The sequence below is a fragment of the Rhinolophus sinicus genome, chromosome 16 (assembly GCF_057876585.1).
Source record: "Rhinolophus sinicus isolate RSI-liver-muscle chromosome 16, RSI-T2T, whole genome shotgun sequence".
Lineage (NCBI taxonomy): Eukaryota > Metazoa > Chordata > Mammalia > Chiroptera > Rhinolophidae > Rhinolophus > Rhinolophus sinicus.
In genome coordinates, this window is record NC_142516.1 from 3,588,030 (window position 1) to 3,607,088 (window position 19,059).

Consider the following 19,059-nt stretch of genomic DNA (forward strand, 5'->3'; position numbering starts at 1 on the left):
TGTAGGCCCCTTTGAGTGACCTCCCCGGGCCACTAAAGTGCTGAGGAAACAGCATCCCGGCGGCAACCGAAGGAAACGTTGGTTAGGTGGCCAACGGCCCCTTTTTCCTCAGGGGAATCCCAAGAACTTCACAAGCATGAACTCTGGGGTGGAGTGTCACTTGGCATCCCCTGCCACACGCCGAGCCACGAGGGACGCCAAGCGGGGCGGCCACCCCACGCCGGCCGGCGTCCCTCGCCCACCCTGCAGACCCGTCGGCGCATCGGCTCCGGTCCCCAGTGGGGCGGGCCGTGTCTTCGCGGGCCCTGCGGGACCCGAAAATGCAGCGGGCGCAGGACCCTGCCGGGCAGCTACGTGGGGTCCTCGCGCGCGTCCTACGTGGGCCCGAGCGGAGGCGCGGGACCGGGTCGCGGGGTCCAGACGCGCCTGGCTCGCCCGCGTGTGGCAGCGCCTGCCCGCCGGCCATGGCGGTCGCCGGTGGAGTCCTTCTCCGCCTTTCCCAGCCCCCGGCCGCCGCCTCCGGGACGTTCCCCGGACCCCGCAGGACTCCGGCGAGGCAGGTGAGTTCTGACCCGGCCTCGGATCCGTCTGCACCGGGCCCGGCCCGCGCCGCGCCTTTCCTGTGTCAGGTTTGGAATTATTTACGGAGTTGAGGTGGGCAAGTCAGTCATTAGGCAGCTTGTGGGGGGCCCGCCGGGACGTTCCTGGACGGAGCGGAGCGCGTGGTGCACGGGCGAGGGCTTCCTGGGGCTGCTCGAAAGGGAGGGATGGGAGGCTGCCGCCCGTAGAGTCAGGCGCCCCAGCCCCGTCATTTACCAGCCACATCTCTTCTCGCAGCCGCCGTTTCCTTGACTTTAAGGGTTGCTTGTTTCAGGAATGAGGACTAGAGACTAGAAATTTATTTTAGGAGCTTTCAAAAATGGCATACATTTCATCCATGGGCTGTGGAGGGGGAAAAGAAAATACAGCTCATCAATGTGATCCCCTCACTAGGGAGGGGAAAGACGCCTTGAACTTAACCCAAGCCAGAGCTGAAAACTGGTTTCTAGGACGATTGACTTACGTCCTAGAAAAGAGGAGGGCTACAGGGCAGAAAATCTGTTGTAAAATCACGTTACCTAAAAGACCAGGAAGGATGCAATCTCTTGGCAAGAAAGTTTTGTGTGTGTGTGTGTTTTCTTGAAAAGGCAACAGATAATTCCATTGAAAAGTTCACTGACAAAGTTCAGTTCAGCCAGTGTGTTGAAGCTGAAATTCCTTGAGTTCATATAAGCTGATACCCAGTGTCTGGATTCTCTTTGGTGATTTTTTTTTTTTTTTCAGTGACAAGTTTTAGGATTTAGAGGAGTTTTTTAGCTAGCCAATGGCGGAGACCCATCTCTGCAGGAGGGGGGAGGGGAAGTACAGACGAGCCACTGGGCTTTGGAGTAGGACAGACCTGGGATTAGATGCCAGCCTTGCAACACACTATCTCTGTGACTTAGAGGAAGTTAGGTAGTTCACCTCTCTGAGTCTCACTTTTCCTAGCCATAAGATGAGAAAAATCATTCCGGCTTCGTGTAAGGCTATTATGAGCATTAAATGAGATAATGTACATAAAGACTATAGAGGCATAGAGGTTAATACATGCCAATGATAAAAAATCAATAAATTCATATGGGCTCCATTTTGTGTAGTAGAAGTGCTCCATCGGGAGGTCAGTGGGGTACTTGTGCCATGTACTTGCCTAGTAACTAACACATAGGAAGCACTTAGTAAAACTGTTGAGTGAGTTGGATGAATAAACATAGGGCATCTGGTGTTACGATTACTTGAACTACTGTGTCAAAGGGGGGTAGTCATTAATGAGGTGATGACCGTGCCTGCACTGGCCTTGTTTGCATCTACATTTTCGTTTATGTCTTGAATGAGAATTGTGGAAATGCTAATCAAATTTGCCAGTACCTGAGCTTGGGATGAGTGGCTAATATATTGGATTTGGAAAGACTTTGATAGCTTAAATTATGCTGCTTCTAACACGGTGCAGAATGTTTTCTTTATGAAAATGTTGTCTGATTATTAAATTAATACACATTTATTGTAGGCAATTTGGGAAGTAGATTTTAAAAAAAACACAACACCCATCATTCTGGTTAACATTTTGATGTATATCTTCCTAGGAAACAAAACAAAATAGGGATCGAACTATTCATGATGTTTTCTAACCAAACAGGATGCAATTAATAAATGGTATGATAACGTTGTCGTCAGGATCCCGGGCTGTGGAACCAGCTGAGTGATCCTGAGACAGGTTACCTCACAGCTCTCAATATCAGAGTCATAGGATCTAGACCTTTAGGGCTAGATGGGCCGCAAAGGTCATCTGTCATAATCGCCTCATTTTACAGGCGCAGGAGCAGAGACCTCGAGAACAGTGACTTGCTTAATGTGCAGCTAATTTTGAGGCGATCCAGATATGTCCTGTTCCTCTCTGCTCAAATGCCACTCGGGAAGCCTTCCTGTCTGTCTCCCTGTCTTCCTTCCCCTTGCTGTGGGCCGTGGTCATCTCTTATTTTGTGCTCTCATAACCCTTTGTCCATACCCCTTGTGTAGTAGAGAGAGAGGTTTGGGTTTGTGGTTTTACACTTTTTTGTTTTGCGCTAGTCTGTGACTCCCTAAAGGGCTTGACTGGTCTTCTAGCTTTGTATCTTCAGGACCAAGCTACTTGACAGCTGCTAAGTGGTCAGTTTTTTGAATTAATGTGTTGTGGATGCTGGGATGGGGAGGGGTGGGGAGGCTAGCAAGTAGAAGATTGTGGAAAGGGATAATTCCATTGTGTGGCGTTTGTTCATCTTACTAGTATTTATTGAGCACTTACGTTGTGCTAGACGTGAGCCGATGCAGGGGATGACGGGGTGGAGAGAGGAGGTCAGGAAAGGCTCTTCTGAGGACTCGGAGGCCTAGACCTGGAGGGTGAGTATGAGTTTGCCAGCCAGAGGGAGAGTTGGAGACATGGGTGTGGGAATAGCATGTGCAAAGGCCCTGAGGAGGGACAGAGCATGGTACCTTGTAGGAATTAAGGAAGACAGGATGGCTGAGGGTGCAGCTGGACTGGTGAGATGGGCGGAGGCCAGATTCGAGAAGGCTCTGTAGATCCCATTACAGGTTTTCGATAAGAGCAATGGAAATCCTGTCTACTATTGTGCTTTACTCTGAATACTTGTTTTTAGAGAGAAGTTGGCATGGAAGTAAAGGGTGACCAGGATGGTAGGAGAGGTCTAAAGTTGGTGTCCTATTTGGCATATTTAGTCCAAAGAGGAAGGGAAAAAGGAGTCATAGGATGTATGAAGGAAAGTTATGTGCAGAGGAAGTGAGTTTGTCCTATGAGGCTGCAGAAAGCAGACCTCAGGCTCGCAAGTAGGTGCTCAAGGTGGCACATCTTGCCTGAATGTCAGAAACAGCTTCGAACTCCCTAGGATTTGGTCTGCCTTAAGGGACGGAGAATGGTAAGCGAGGTGTGCAGGCAGAAACGGCAAGGCCATCTGTCAGGCAGCCTGTGGTAGGACGTCTGTGCCTGGTGGGAGTGGCCTTTTGGCCTTTTATGCTCCGAGAGTCTGATTCTATGAATCAGGTAAAATCTGCACATTTCATTCCGCCTGGCAAATGATTCAACAGACCTGAAATTTGACTTCACCTCTTTCTTTAATCTGAAAGTTCATGAACTTGGGACTTTGTAAAATGAAATTTGTAAAGTGAAGCAAGCCAGTACTTATTACTTATATTATTTGAAGTTGTATTTATTGAATTAATTAGCTATAGGAGTCCTGTGGTTGCCAGGAACAAAGAGCTATTATTGTTGTTAGGTTAGTCTGAAACTGACAATCCAGGCTAAAACAAGCTGATGTATAAATTAAAGTCATCTTTTCAAGCTCAGAGGAAAATAACATATTCCCAGAGAATCCAAAACTCCAGAATAACAAGCACTGGCTACTCACAGCATGTTTTGATATTCATGTGTAAATTGGAAGAGAAGGCCAAAGAAAATAGAGGAATTGAATGTTTCTTCTCCTAGGGGGAGTTTGGACATCGTACACTTAACTACATTCATGTTATGGAAATAAAAAGCAACAGGCAAGAAAATATGTAGTGTTGTAGCCTGTAATCGGCGATCAGACGGGGAATTGAAAGGCGAGGAGAATTGGAAATAATTGTGATAGAAGTGATGGATGGAGCAGAATTCTCATTTGGAATGGAAACAGCGAGTAGGAATTGTCTCCAAGCCACCCGAATCTGGGGGAGCAGCTTGAGGGGCGAGAATGACAGCGATCCAAGCACTCTAGGGTGGAACAGTAATGAAGGTTTCCGCTGCCTGGGCATGAGCTGGGACACGGCATCCATGTGTCGTCCGTCACCCACGGGCTTTGTTGGTAGAGAGAAATGATCCCCACCCCCCATTCTTCTGGTGTAAATGGATTCCTAGGGCTATGGACCGACTTAGCAGGCACACTTCACAAGGTGGGTTCTCTCTTCTCACAAAACACTCCATTGTTAAATGCAGCCCAAAAAATGTGTCTCCCTTCTTGATCCTCACCCTCATCTTGGTTGAGTTGACAGTTAAGATGGATGGTGAGGTCTGGTAGATGAGTGAGCTGGAATTTTGTGGATTCTTTTTTTCCTTTTGGAGAAAAAAAGGCTGAGTCAAAGAATGTGATTGCAGACCCTAAACTGTTGCTTGACATATGGGGCATAATGATCTCTGCAGGGCGCAATGCAATTCTCTGGGCAGTCAGGCTTCACTCTGAGGTCTGTCTTCATGGACTAATGCATCTCTGCTTGCTCTTTCCTTTGGGGAACGACGCAGCAAGCACAGGCCACCAAAAGAAAATGCCAGGCGTCCAGTGAGGTTCCCCCAGCAAAACGGAGGAATAACACATCCTCTCTCCCAGCCAAGAAAACCGCTGCTAAAGAAATACAGAGGACGTTTAAGAGGAAGAAGGCACAGAGGGTGTTTTCTCCGAAGAAGTCTTCGGCTAGCGCGACTGGTAGAAACCCAGAGCAGAAACCGAGCATTAAGACTTCATCGTTGTTTAAGAACAATCCTGAAATTCCCGAGCTCCACAGGTATGCCCAGGTGCAGGCGCCCCTCCGGAATAAAAGCAGCTAAGTGTGCTCTGCCTTTTTCTTTGTTTATTGGAACTGATGCCTGGGTTTTGTTCATCATTTGCAGACCTGTAGTACAGCAGGTGCAAGAAAAAGTGTTTTCTTCAGATGCCTTTCAGGACCTGGACCTCCACCCACATTTAGTAAGTATCTCTCAGTGCTTTGTGTGGTCGACGTTGTTGATGTGTTTGTTCATTCAGCATGTCTGTGAAATGAGAGTTCGAGGAAGGAAAACCAGAGAATGGGTATTTGTGCGCCAAGCTACCCGAAGGAGCTCAGGTTGCTAAGCTACTCCTCTAGGACAGTGCAGGTGAGCTTACATTATTGTTCACCGTGTCCTGACCCCCACAGCCACCCCCTTGCTAAAAGAACTCCGGACTTCCCTCACCTGGTTCGGGGTAGGACAGGCATCCACTTACTGGGGCTAGAAGACAACCACATCCCTGGGTGAGGTATGACATTGAGACTCTTCTGGGTGGCAGGCGTCTCAGCGACCAAAGAAGAGGGAGCTGAGCTGGCGCCGTGCCGTGAAGGGCTCTCTGTGGTTACAAAGACTCGAAGGAAGAAGAGGCTATTTTCACATGCATTTTCTACAAACAAATGAACACTTTATTATTTGTTTATTATTTATGTGTTTATTTTTAACCATGAGTGAGTTTTCCAGGCTTACTTATGGGTAAGGAGAGAAAAATACTTGCACCTTTAGGGAGACTGGATTTCCTTTGCTCGAATGGTCGTGGCTTACCTCCTCCTTCAGGGTGGGTTACCTAAGCTTGTTTTCTCACCTACAGGTCCAAGCAGGGTTTCTCAGGCTTAGGATGGAAAACTGTGTGTTATGGGGGCTGTCCTCTGATTGTAGGGTGTTTAACAGCACCCTGCGCCCCTGCTCACTTGATGCCAGTAGCATCCCCTCCCACAGTTGTAACAATCAGAAATGTCTCCCGACATTGCCACGTGGCTGGCGGGGGCAGAACCACCCGCAGCTGAGAACCATTGTGTTAGAGGAACTTACCGTGATCAGGGTAATCAATTTTATCCCAGTACTTTCTCCTTTTTTGTATCCTTATTTACGTTAAATATATTTGTACCAAAAGTTGACAGTTAAAGAAAAATATTTATTTTGTCTTCTCTTTCAGATTTCCACAATAAATACAGTCTTAAACATGTCTAGTATGACCAGGTAAGAGTTCCGGGTCAGTCTTGATTTTCTTAGGACTTAACCTGGGTATAATTGTATAAAGCCTGAATTGCCTGGGGAGGACAGAGCCAGTTTGTGTCTTGGTGTTAGAGAACAAGGCCAGGTTAGTGACCATCGAGGACTCGACAGATCCCTCAGCCACCTGGTAATTGGGGAGACTGGGTCCCTGTCCAGTTCTGCTCTCAACTCTCAACTGTAAGAGATCGCTGATCCAGAAGATGGTCTGTGTAAGCTCCCGCTGTTCCGTGCTTCCCTGAAAATACTGTGTCCAAAATGTGGACTTGATCGTGTTATTTCCTAGTGGTAAGAATTAGAGTCACCCTAAAAGATGAGGGTAAATATTTGGTTGGATATAATGGGATACTGAAAAAAACTTAAATGTTTGTTGAGAATGATGATTCCTGGGAAGTAGAAATAGAGCAGTACAAGGTGTGGAGCAGAGGTGGCCCTCTCTTTGAGTATGTCTGCTTCTGTGCATTTTCATAATCCATTTTACTCATAAGGAAAGTTAAGAATGTTGAAGAATGAAATAAGAAGCCCCCCCACCATTTTTTTTGGCTCAGTTTTGTCAACCAAATTTAAATGATTTCTGTACCCATTTTGTCATTAGTTGTTACATGCACACGTGGACATGCATCTGAGTGTGTCCATAATAGTTCTCGTGGTTTTCGGGAGTGTGAACAGCAGCAGTTCCTTGCTGTCTGGAGGGCTCACAGCTTCGTCGTACTCGTCTGCATGGGAACCTTTTCATAATGTTTTACTACGTTTCATATTCTCTGGTACAGAAGGCGAGAGAGTGTGTGATGTACTTTCACGGTAGCTCCAGGCTGTCATCGTGCCTGTCCCATTTTTGGGTTTAATTAGTATGATAGAATGGCCAATCTCTGGCTTGCTTCCACATTTTCAGCTGCGTTCCAGAAATGTGACTGAGGTTTTATTCTTCTAATCATCAAGTTTCCAGCACATTCACTTGCATATTTGGGTGGCAGCTGACAGACAAATCAAAGCATGGGGCCATCGCATTTTGTGTTTCTTGCGCCTCTGCCTGTGACCATGAGTGGGTAATGCGTTATGGATAACCACGTGTTCTTTCCGCCCAAGTGTTCAGAAGCAAAGCATTCCTGTGTTGCTAGAAGGCAGAGATGCTCTCGTGAGATCCCAGACGGGCTCAGGTCAGTCGTCATTTCATTTCTGCCCTTCTTCCCATGGTACCCAGGCCATGGTCATGTTGTAGATCATGTGTCTGTTTGTGGCAGTGGCTGCCTTGGGGGAGGGGAGGCCACTCGTGCTTTTGATCAGAGCCCTGAATTAGTTCACGCAGTGAAAGGAGGGGGTCGCCTGTCGGAGGCGTGAGCAGGAATGATCAGGAAGCAGTCAAGTTCAGCTGTCGTTCCTCAGAGCCTGCCTCATAGCTTTGCCCAGTCTCGGCCTCCAGAGCCAGAGCTGCCTGCCCTCCCTCCAGTGGGGGGTGAAGACTTTCTCCTGGTGTTAAAATAGCTCTGACATGCGCACACACTGATTGGATGCCAGTCGTTAGCTCAGACATGGAACACTTCTTGTGTCCACATCAGCCTGCGTTTTCTCTGGTGACCCTCTTGTACCCTTCATGGCTGGTCAGCTTTTCTCCCCTTAGCTGCCACTCAGGTGGGGGGAACCCCAAAGTCTTTGTCCTCCCTGTGATCCTCCTTGGTCTTTAGAGGCTGGGACTGAGGCGCAGACAGGCCCCTAATCACATCCCCACAGAGGACATTTACTTGACCTCCGAGCTCAGTTCAGAGGTCAGGATGACTTCGGAGGAGGAGTTGTCACCTTCTGGAGACAGTCATCAGGTTGAGCTCTTGTGTAATCTGGGAAATGTATCATGGTCTCCCTTGTTAAATGGATAAACGAGCCGAAGCCGCAGGGTTTTTAGAAGAAATACTGAATTTACAAAGCAAAACTAAGATTGTGGCAAGCAGGTGACTTCTGTTCCCACCTCTCCTGATGTGTCACATGCACTTTTCCTTTCCCAAGATTGAGTACTGCCCCAAGGTAAAGAACTCGGGTCCTTTACTGTCATTGCTTTTCTCACATCGACAGGGTCTCTGATTTTAATTGCTTTTGTATTTGTTTAAAAGGTAAAACTCTTGCCTATTGCATCCCTGTGGTCCAGTCCCTTCAAGCAATGAAAACAAAAATACAAGTGAGTGTAAAATATGTTTTTCTGTTATTGTTCACAGTGCATAAGAAACCATCAATCTGAATTACAGCAGTAATACTGGGACCGAGAGACTGTTTTCACTTAGCGGTGTTTCCTTATGTCTTTTTAATTCCTTTAAAAATGTTGCCTCTAAAGACTGTCCAGTACAGTAGAATAAATATATTTCACAATCATCGTCGTCAGCCTCATCGGGAACCTCATGTCTGATGTTGTGCTGAGTACTTGTCTGTGATCTTGACAAGCCTCACCGAGCTGTAGGTATTACTGTTACTAAAGTTCACCAAAAAAAAAAAAGGAGACTTGGGGACATTAAATAACTGACTAAGGCCATGTGGCGTGGACTTCCACCTCAGTTCTCTGTGGCTCCAGAGATCAAGCTCTTCTGACTAAGAAGGGTGAACATTATATGTAAAACAGTGGTTTGCGATGAATAGTAGATGTGAAAATAAGCACCCAAATAGTGAGTCTGACCATTGGGCCTCCTTGTATTTAGCATTTTTTAGAACTTATCTTTAGTTGTGAAACACATTCAGTTAGTGCCTGGGCCAGAGGGGCCACAGTTGGGTTTCTGGGTTTCCCTGGGAGGCCAGTGAACTTGCTGCATCCCATAGGCGTCGGTGTCATCTCAAAACACAGCCCAGAGTCCCACAGATACAGCCCTGGTTAGTCTCAGTTGAGAGGAAATGGCCAGATCAGAAATAGGAAGTGAGGTGGGTTCCCCGACTGGCAGATGAGAAGAGCTGCCCTGTTTCCCCGAACATAAGCCCTAGCCGGACAGTCAGCTCTAATGCGTCTTTGGGAGCAAAAATTAATACAAGCCCTGGTCTTTTATTATATTTTATTATATTATATAAGACCCGGTCTTATAGTAAAATAAGACCCGGTCTTTTATTTTATTATATTATAAGACCCGGTCTTATTTTACCATAATATTAATTTTTGCTCCGAAAGACACATTAGAGCTGATTGTCTGGCTAGGTCTTATTTTCAGGGAAACACGGTTAATTGGTTACTTTTTTTTCTCAGTTTGGGCCTGCAGAATTAGACGTGTGTTGAGCCTACTTGATGTTGAGTGACAAAGTAAATAATGATAATATTGGATTATAGCTCATAGTCAAAAACAAATATCCATGAGTCCAAACTAAAATTATTGAATAAATAAATAAATGGGAGAAGGTAAAGCCCTTCCTTACAGTAGAATTCCAAAGAATAAATGTAGAAGTGATGGAAATCGAACATCAACGTTGGCAGATGCCACAGTGATACTGTTTAAGGCCAGAAGCATCCCAGATGCTCAAATGAGTGGATGAAAATGTGATGAAAACGAGCAATTTACACAGTCTCAAAGTATCTCCCCACAGATACTTTTTAATCACAAAGGGGAAAACAGTAACTTTACAAAGGGGAAAGCTGGCTGTTTCCCCCTTGACCAACGGATCAGAGCTGGGGTGCGGAGGTGTGGAAGCCTCAGGTGCCTCCTGTAAGTTTCACAGAGGACGCAGCATCACTTCTGTGGTTTTCTTGCCCAAAATTCACAACCCTACTTTAATCATAAACAAACATCAGACTAACTCAAATGGAAGGTCATTCTGCAAAAGCAACTGGCCAGTACTCCTCAAAAGTATTAAGATCACAAAAGAGACCAAAGAACTACCCCAGATTAAAAGAGACAAAGGAGAATGATGGCTAAGTGCCACATGCGGTCCTGAATCGCGTCCTGATCTGGGAAAAGGATGTAATAGGTCAATGAATGAAATTGGAATAAGGCCTGTGGGTTAATTAGTAGTGTTGAATCAGTGCTGACTTCCTGGTTCTGATCGCTCACTGTGATTTTGAGAACTCATAAGGAAGCGGGAGAAAGGTTAAGGGAGTCCTTTGTACCGTTTGTGCAGTTTTTTTGAAAGTCTGAAAGTCTCTCAAAATGAATGAGTTTAAATCTTATTTAAACTTTATTTAAATAATTTTAAACCGATAAAACAGAAATCCTGCACAATCATCCAAATGATAGAACCTGATATAGCCATTAACAGTGATATGTTTTTCAGTTATTATTTGTGAACTTAAGTGTTCTTGCCGTGTTAATTGAGAAGAGGCACGTTACAAACCAGCACGTGTAATGTGACTCCAGTTTCATAAATGATAATAATCTGTGTATATGAATAAAAAGATGAGAAAGATACTTTTCAAACTTACTAATACTGGTTTTCTCTGAAGTGGGTGAGACTTTTATTTCTAAAGATGACTGAGTTTTCTCCCGTTGGGTCCTTTCCAGTGGGGGAGTTCGCACAAAGGGCTTGCTTATTGTACTTGGCATGTATGGAAGAAATGCAAATTACAGCGACAGTGTAGTGACGTCTCATCCTTTCTATACTCCAGAAGCACTTCTTGCCAGGAGAGAGGTTTTTTATTTCATGCAAAGTTGTAGAGTTTGAGAAGACGTGAGCTGGAATGGTCCACCAGTACGAACCCAACTGTCTCGTGTCAGAGATCCATGAGCTGGGGACAGGAGCGATTAGATTACATACCTAGGGGAGACGGTGTAGTGGGCAGCTCTGCTCCAATCCTGGGTCTGAGTGTGATGTTAGGCAACGCATTGCCCACCCCCGTGCCTCAGTGACCTCACCTGGCAGTGCCTGTCTCCTAGGGTGAGGATTAAACGAGGTTAGTGCCTGTGAAGGTTGAGAACTGGTTTCTAGCATCCGGTAATAGAACCTGCTTATTAAGTGTTAGCTGCCATCCTCATCAACACGGTGGTGTAGCCAGTTTAAAGGGCAGTGATTTGATTTGCTTATATTCAGAACCATTAACGAGCCGTATCGTTTCTTGATTGGCTCATATTTTTTAATATCAGTAACAGCTCATTTTACTCAGGACTGAAAAATATTCTGTAGAAAGAGTTTTCCAAGCCCAAATTTCATCCACTTATCTCAAGTAATGTTCAGTATAGAGCCTTGGAGTTCATTGTAAAATGATTTGACCTGTAAAAAACCTTATCTGGAGGGAGCAGCAGATTCGAGGCCCCCAACAGAGTCTTAAATTACTTTGGTGATGAGATGAGCGTGGGCTGTTTTTCCGTGTTTTCACTCTTTCAGTTATTTCGGCTCTGATTTTTCTAACATCACATCCATCCTCCTTCTCTCGCTTCTGCCCTGTGAGGAATTGATTTTTCTTTCTTCTTCTTTGTGTAGTAACACCTTTTGAAATGTCAGAATCTCCTAGCGTCACACCGTGGCACGTTGATACCGTGTACTAACATGTTTACCGTTCCTTGCCTGGGCTTCAGCCGTCTCCCAAAGTTGGGATTGAGCACAGATGACTCGAGTTTGAATTCCAAATCCTTTTCTCCTTGTGGGTAAATGTTTCCCATGCAAAACATGAAAGCTACGCTTGTGATGGAATTTGCTGCTAAATCTGCACTTAGTTTCTGTACCAGCGTGTTCTCGTTCATTCGTTGTCTGTGACCACTTTCGAGGTGCAAGACGCCATTGATTTGGGGGTCGGCAGCAGATTAGCAGATTACTTTTCCTTGTTCGTGTCTGTTATTCTTATCATTATTACTACCACTACTGCTACTGCTACTACTATTTTTAGAGATAATATACATGCTTAAAAAAAGCTTAAAGAGTAGCAAAAAATATCCAGTGAAAAGCAAGTCCCTCTCCTCCCCCCCCTCCAGGGGTAGGGGTCTCCTGTCAGGCGCGGTAGTCCTGTCACCAGTCTCGGGAGCCCCCCCAAGGACCCGCTCGGCGTACAAAGCAAATATGAATATGCATAGCTCCTCTTGCCCCTGTCATTGAAGTTTTTGTTGATTTGGTTCTTTACACAAATGGTTGCTTGTCATGCGTGATATTCCGTGCCTTGCTTTTGTTCACTTCATATGTTTGAGGGAGAGTTTCTTATCAGTAAGTACCGTGTCTGTCTGCCTCGTTTTATAATGGCTGCCTAGTATTCCACTGTGTGTAGGAACCATAAGTTATTGAATCGGTCTCCCATTGGTGGAATTTACATTTTGATCAGTATTTTGCTACAAGCAAGGCTATATAAATATCCTACATTCCGGAAAACGCGGTGCAACTTCTTTACGTGCATGTGTGAGCGCATCTTTTAGAGAAATTCCCGTAAGTGGAATTTTCATTTTTATTTGATAGATACTGTCAAAATTGCTCTTTAAAGGAGTTTTACCATTTTGCACTCTCACCAAGAGTGTATGAGTTCCCTTTGCCCGTGCCCATGTCAGCACTATCAGCTATTTAATTTTGCTCATTTGACACGGGGAAAATACTAGATTATAATTTCAACTTGAATTTTTTTTAGGAGTAAAGTTTAAAATCTTTTCATATGTGTAAAAGCCATATTTTGAATTTTTATTTACATAAATTAGCTGCTTATAACCTCCATTTTTCTATTTGAGTTGTTGGTCTTTTATTTTTATATTTAATTGAATTATAGACCTTCTCTGTAAGCTAGGGAAATTGGCCCTTTTTTCTTTTTTTGGGGCCCTTTTTCTTATTTGTGGCATATTTTTCCCCATGTTGTCATTTGACTCTTGATTAAGTTACAAAATATAGGTATTGTTTTTTCATTCTGAAATTTTAAATTTTTATGTAATAAAATTTATCGGTGTTTTATACTTCTGAGTTTTATGTCATCTATAAAAAGGCCAACTTCATTCCAACTTCATTTTTCTAACAAGTTTTTCTAAAAGGACTTTTGAATAATACTTCTTTTCCCTACTGATACAAAATGCCTCTTATTTCCTAAATTTCTGTATATATTTGATTCTATTCTAGACTCATTTGCTATTGTAATCTCTATGTGCCAGTATCAGTTTTTAAAAAAACTGCAGTGGATTTAAATTGTTTTAACATCGGATGTTTTTCAGAACTGTCTTGGTTGTGCTTGTATTTATTTTTCCATATCAACTTTGAAATCAGCTTGTCTGTTTATAGTATATATTATTCCTTAGATGCATATAAACATATATGCATTTTTGTGACATTTTTGTTAAAATTACATTACGTTTATGGATTGATTTATGGAGAATTAGCTTATGTAATATTGAATTTTCTTATCCAAGAACAAGACACAATTTTCCATTCATTCAAATTTTATTGTGTACCCCCTCAGAGGTATTTTAAAATTCTCATTATATAGATTTTGTACTTTTTAAAATATTTTCTACATTTTTTTTGTTAAGCTTATTCTTTTGAGTTGCTATTATAAGTGTGATTTTCTTCCCCTTTGTATTTTCTTACTTTCTATGTTGCGAGGCAATTAATTTTTATATATTAATTTTGCATTCAGCTAGTTGACTGAATTATCTTTTTTGTAATAGATTTTCAAAATTTTTTTTTTAGCATAAAATATCTGCTGTTATTGATTGTTTTACCTCCTCCTTTCCAGATGTGTACATATTTCTTTCTCTTATCTGATTGCGTGGGCCAGAACCTCTAGAACAATGTTCGATAATAATGAGGGCAAGGGGCACTCTTGTCCCTGCTACTTTACAAGTGGCCACCCTTCAGTTCTGTTCGTCTGGACTCCTGTGACCTTTAAGCCTCATGGCATTTTTTTCCTTCTGTGTCCACAGCGTAGTGACGGCCCCTATGCTCTGGTACTAGTGCCGACGAGAGAGGTAAGCAGTTTCATGTTCGGAGTGAGTCTTGAGCAAGTATTTTCAGGGACAGCCTGTTGAGTTTATAAGTGGGTTTACCATTTTTCTCTCTATTGTACAAGCCTTGTACCCTTTGTTTTGCCCGGGAACCATTCTTCTGGTTTCTGGCAAGAAAAATTCAAGTGCTCTTTGAAAATCGTAAGTATGGAAAAGCATTTCCCTGTTATCTAAAGACTAATAACAGTAGACATTTCTGTCCTCTGAAAAGAAATTTAGTCACATTCTTATACTTTTTTTCCCCAACTTAATTCAAAAACAAAATCAATCAGCCCTAAAAATGAATTTGTTTTTTTTAAAGAAGCTACTGAGCCAAACATTTTACTTGTTCCTGAAAGTTAAGCTTCTTGGTATTTTTATTCTTTCTTGGTGGAAATCTCTTATCTGATCTATTTTATTTGTCTACAGAGGCAATTTCAGATTTAGGTACCTGTTTGCTGTATCAAAATCACTTCCTTATAGAGAATTGATCATAGAGATAGAGGGTTCAGCTCAGCTTTTTTTTTTGTACAGCCTGCCGTGCCCTCTCTCAGCTCAATCCAATGAAGGAATAGGCACAAAGCGATTGAAATCTTTATAGCAGCAAACATGCTACTTCCCTAGGATGCTTTGTGAATACTAAACCTGTGGAAACTATGTATCTTCGGATAAAGGGATTACACAGAGCCTTTTGATGACTGTTAATGATTATAATCTACATTAATTTTCACTTTCTCTGATTTCCACTGGGCTTGTTGGTTTTTGTTTCCTTTAATAAACTTGGGGAATGGCCATCTCTCAGTCTTCAGCTACTGCTCTACCCTGGCGTATTCGTAGGATACAGTCACATCACTTTTAAAGCTCCCAAAGGTTAGCCTGTTGCATCGCTGTTCTCATTTACTGCTTCATACATATGACGTTCTTTTGCAAGAGAGCCGAATTCAGGGCGACTCTCTTTCATTTTCTTTCATCTTTGTGCACGGTAGACTGGGAGTGCTCCGTGTGGCACTCTGGGAATTTGAGCCAGCAGAGGGAGCACAAAACACTATTTTTGTACATGTCCAAGAAATAGATGTGATGTTTGTACCCATGTTCCGCAAACTGGCAGGTTTCAGAATCAGTCTAAGAACACGGTCGATTCTGTGATAGGATTTTTTTTTTTTTCCTTAAATTTTAACTTGCGGTCTAAGTTGGGATCTTAATCACTTTACATTGTCTAAATTAAAAAAAAAAAGAATGGATCTTGTTCATTATCTATAACTTTTTAATATTTACAGCTGGCTCTACAAAGCTTTGATACTGTCCAGAAGCTCCTGAAGGTACGGCAAGTTTATCTCCTCTCCTGACCTTTTGAGGAAGGAGAAATATACCACAGTCTTTTCCTTATTTTCAAAGAGCTAGGAATTATTCTAATTTCTCTCTTTTCCCTGGATGTCTCCGCTCTCCCCGGGTGCAGTCTTGATTTTTACTAATCTAAACCTTACTAAGTGCCCAGTTCCAATTTAAAGAGATTACTAGTGTTTCCTGGTGTTTACAGCTTTATAATCGATTCACTATAGTCCCTGGCAAGTGCCAGACAGACATTGACAGGTACAGCAACCTGAAGGTGGCCGGCTGGAAAGCAACCCAAAATGCTGCAAGTAGGGCTTGTTTAAGCAAGGAGAGAGCGAAGGCTTCAGAGCCAAAGCCAGCCAACCTCCCACATTAGGTGGAGAATTGATCTATCCTTTCTTTCATCAGGGGTGAGAGTGGGGAGGGTTGTGCTTGGGTTTTATTTTAACCAAAAAGAACAAAAGAAAGGCAGGAGACCTACTGAAATGTGTGTTTAATTGAGGCTCCAAAGGGAAAGGCAGAAAAGCTACCTGAATCGTTCATAAGGCTCCCCTTGCTCTCTTGCTGTGTTGGAAGCTCGTTATTTAGCTCTAATTGAAGCTACTGCTGATAGTGTCCATGGGTGTGGCGACGCCTAGCAATCGTGTCTGCACAGTAACACCTCACACCGGAAGAAGCCTGAGTCCTCCCGCCCGACTTAGAGTCAGTCTCTGTGTTTGCAGTGTAAGGGGCTTTGCATTGACTTTTGCTCTGATGTCTTCCTGTAGCCATTTACCTGGATTGTGCCTGGAGTGTTAATGGGAGGAGAGAAGAGAAAATCAGAAAAAGCCAGGTAGGGGGAGGTTTATTTGTGGTTAATTCCTTTTTGAATTGTCTCTCCAGTAGGACTCAGTCCTTCTAAACCTGGAGAGAGCCTGTCTCGGACAGATTGCATCAGAGGGGAGCGGTCCCCTCTAGACATAGCTATTTTTAAAAATACTGATGAACCTACAAAGGGTTGCTTTCTGATGTCATTACTTTCTGAACTGCATCACCCCAGAACCCACTGTCCCCCTTGTTTAGTGTCCATCCTCCTTGGTGGCTCCCTTTTGGGTACATTGGGTTTTGAGATTTTGTTGTTTTTTATAAAAACAAGGTCATAAGCTAGCATAATGCTTTGCACTTTGCTTTTTACACCAAAAACATTGATTCCTCGTTCTATATTAGAACTGGTAATGGGTGTCAGTAGAAAATTGTGGCAACAAGTAAATCCCAAATTGTCTGCATTCTTTTAAAACCATTTTTATATTGTAGCTTAATGTACAGTAGTAACACCCAGCTATGTGTGTAGTCTGTGATTAACAAGTAAATATTACACTTGAACGCTGAACGTATCGGTTAGCATTAGCTGCAGCCGTAAATAACAATGGCCGCAAACAGCAGTGGCTCAAACAATACGGAAGTTTCCTTTTTCTTTCACATTTAAGCAGCCTGACAGCCGCCCATCCAGGACGGGCATCGTGCTCTCGTGTCAGGACCCGGGCTCCTTCCGTCGTTTTGTGCCCCTCAATGAGGCTTCCATTTTCAGAGTTACCTCAGAGTGTTAGACAGTGGATGGAGATCCAGCCATTGCATCTAGTTTCCTGCAGCAGGAACAGAAATAATCGTACCTCCTCCCTCTAAAGGGACTTGTGGGATTTGCATGTTCTCATTGTCCTATCGCTACAACGTAGGCCCGTGATCACACTTAACTGCAGGGGAGGCTGGAAAATAGACTCAGCTGAAAACTGGAGGCTTTTATTACTTGGAGTAATGGGATAAAGGCTGTTTGGGGAGTCAGAAATTAGATTTATTCTACCTAGTCTGGGGGCAAAGCTAGGCCTGTTAGATGGCAGTTACAACAAGGCCTCGGTATCAGAAAAAACATTCTGGGATAACTCATTCAGGTAAGAGGTTCCCTGGCATAGAAGCCTTCAAGAACAGGATCGATGACCATGTATCTAGAATGTTCTAGGAAGGCTCTATGGTCAAATAAAAGACATCATATAAAGATTCCTTTCAAAGTTAAGGTTTTATGATTTAAGTATGATTTCAGATCTTAATTATATTCTATAGGAGAGGCAAACTTCTGAGAAAAATTGAAACTCAGATATATCTTTGTATCCACTCATCGTTGTGTCATAATTTCAGGCTGTGGGATATTGGCGCTAGACGTAAATCTGTCTCCTTTGGCTTCTTCCTGTGTTTTCTATCAATACAGCCCCGTTTGATTTACTTTCTTTCATGGCATGTGATTTTAAACAGACTCCGCAAAGGAATAAATATCCTTATCTCAACTCCTGGACGTCTGGTGGATCATATAAAATCCACAAAGAACATTCGTTTCAGTCGGATACAGTGGCTGGTTCTGGATGAAGCTGACAGGTGAGCCTCTCCTAGAAGAAGAAAGGCAGAAGGACGGGGCTGTTTCATGGCACCTCTGGAGCCTCTTAGCGTTACACTCATTCTTCGTGGAGATTAAAACTCCTTCTCTTGAAACCACAGAATCTTGGATTTGGGTTTTGAAAAGGATATCACAGTGATACTTAATGCGGTCAATGCTGAGTGCCAGAAACGACAGAACGTCTTGCTGTCGGCGACTCTCACGGAAGGTGAGTTGAAAAGGTACCCTTTGTCCTGAATGAAGAGGGAGGACCCCGCTGTCACGTGCCACGTGTGCCGGCAGCAGTTCTCAGCCTTGGCGACGGGGAGGAGGAAAGTGTCAGAGGACCGCTGTGGCACCCAGGCCATGGGAGAGGGCAGGTGCCAGAGCCACAGTTCCTGCAGGAGGGGCAGTGCTGCGGGTGGTCAGTCAGGGCGGAGAGGAAGAGGCTCACCGTCCCCACCTCGTGGTTTCACGAGGCTCTTCACGGCCACAGGGACCCAGTGAGCAGGGCTCTTGTCTGACGGTGAGGACCTCTTCCCCAAGTGCATTTCTTAGTGTAATCACCCTACCTTTCCCCTAAAGAGATAGTGAACCTAAGAAATACATGTTCTGTAAGCTCATTTCTGTTTTGCATCTTCATGCCATGGAAATTCTTAGCTCTTCTTTCATGGACGGGAACACCAGGGCTTGGAAAAGTTGTAGCCCTCTCCAGCAGAATCAGCCATGCAGTGGGCCATTGTCTGACCGACAGTACAGCTTTCGTGTTCTTACGTCTGGCTTACTTGTTCTGCCAGTCACACGAGGTGCACACATACCAGACGCCATTCATGTGACTGATCGACAGCTCTGAGTGGATTCTAAGTAACACTAATGTTAAGGGAAAGAGGACTCTGTGCTCAGGAAGTGTGGGGATGCCACACATTACTTATTCTTGGAGAGTCAAGGTGCACCTTCACACAATATAGGTCCTGAGAAGGCCTGTCAGACCCTATGAAAGAATCCCATGAAACCTATGTATCCCGGTTTTCCTAACTTACTTGACCATAGAGCCCTTTCTGGGATGGAAAGATGTCTGTTAGTGTCCCTTTCAATGGCCTTCCACAGGCTCAAGTTTAGAAACGCTGGTGTGGATGGGT

At 43.9% G+C, this 19,059-nt stretch overlaps 1 protein-coding gene across 4 annotated transcripts in view; it reads left to right on the forward strand.

Annotated features, from left to right (window-relative positions):
* Positions 1-15: 15 nt before the first annotated feature.
* The window catches only part of DDX31 (DEAD-box helicase 31), a 68,571-nt gene continuing 49,527 nt past the window's right edge, over positions 16-19,059 (forward strand). Inside the window, exons 1-12 of one of the 4 annotated variants that reach the window (XM_019728909.3) lie at positions 419-560; positions 4,052-4,494; positions 4,841-5,100; positions 5,207-5,282; positions 6,276-6,319; positions 7,439-7,509; positions 8,455-8,519; positions 14,128-14,172; positions 15,465-15,506; positions 16,287-16,351; positions 17,803-17,922; positions 18,043-18,149. In XM_019728909.3, the coding sequence (XP_019584468.3) occupies positions 4,417-4,494; positions 4,841-5,100; positions 5,207-5,282; positions 6,276-6,319; positions 7,439-7,509; positions 8,455-8,519; positions 14,128-14,172; positions 15,465-15,506; positions 16,287-16,351; positions 17,803-17,922; positions 18,043-18,149 (973 nt within the window). In that variant the 5' untranslated portion in view covers positions 419-560; positions 4,052-4,416. Of the gene's footprint in view, positions 561-4,051; positions 4,495-4,840; positions 5,101-5,206; positions 5,283-6,275; positions 6,320-7,438; positions 7,510-8,454; positions 8,520-14,127; positions 14,173-15,464; positions 15,507-16,286; positions 16,352-17,802; positions 17,923-18,042; positions 18,150-19,059 lie in introns of all 4 variants that reach the window. The other 3 variants (XM_088793035.1, XM_019728907.3, XM_019728908.3) reach the window with 3 other exon arrangements.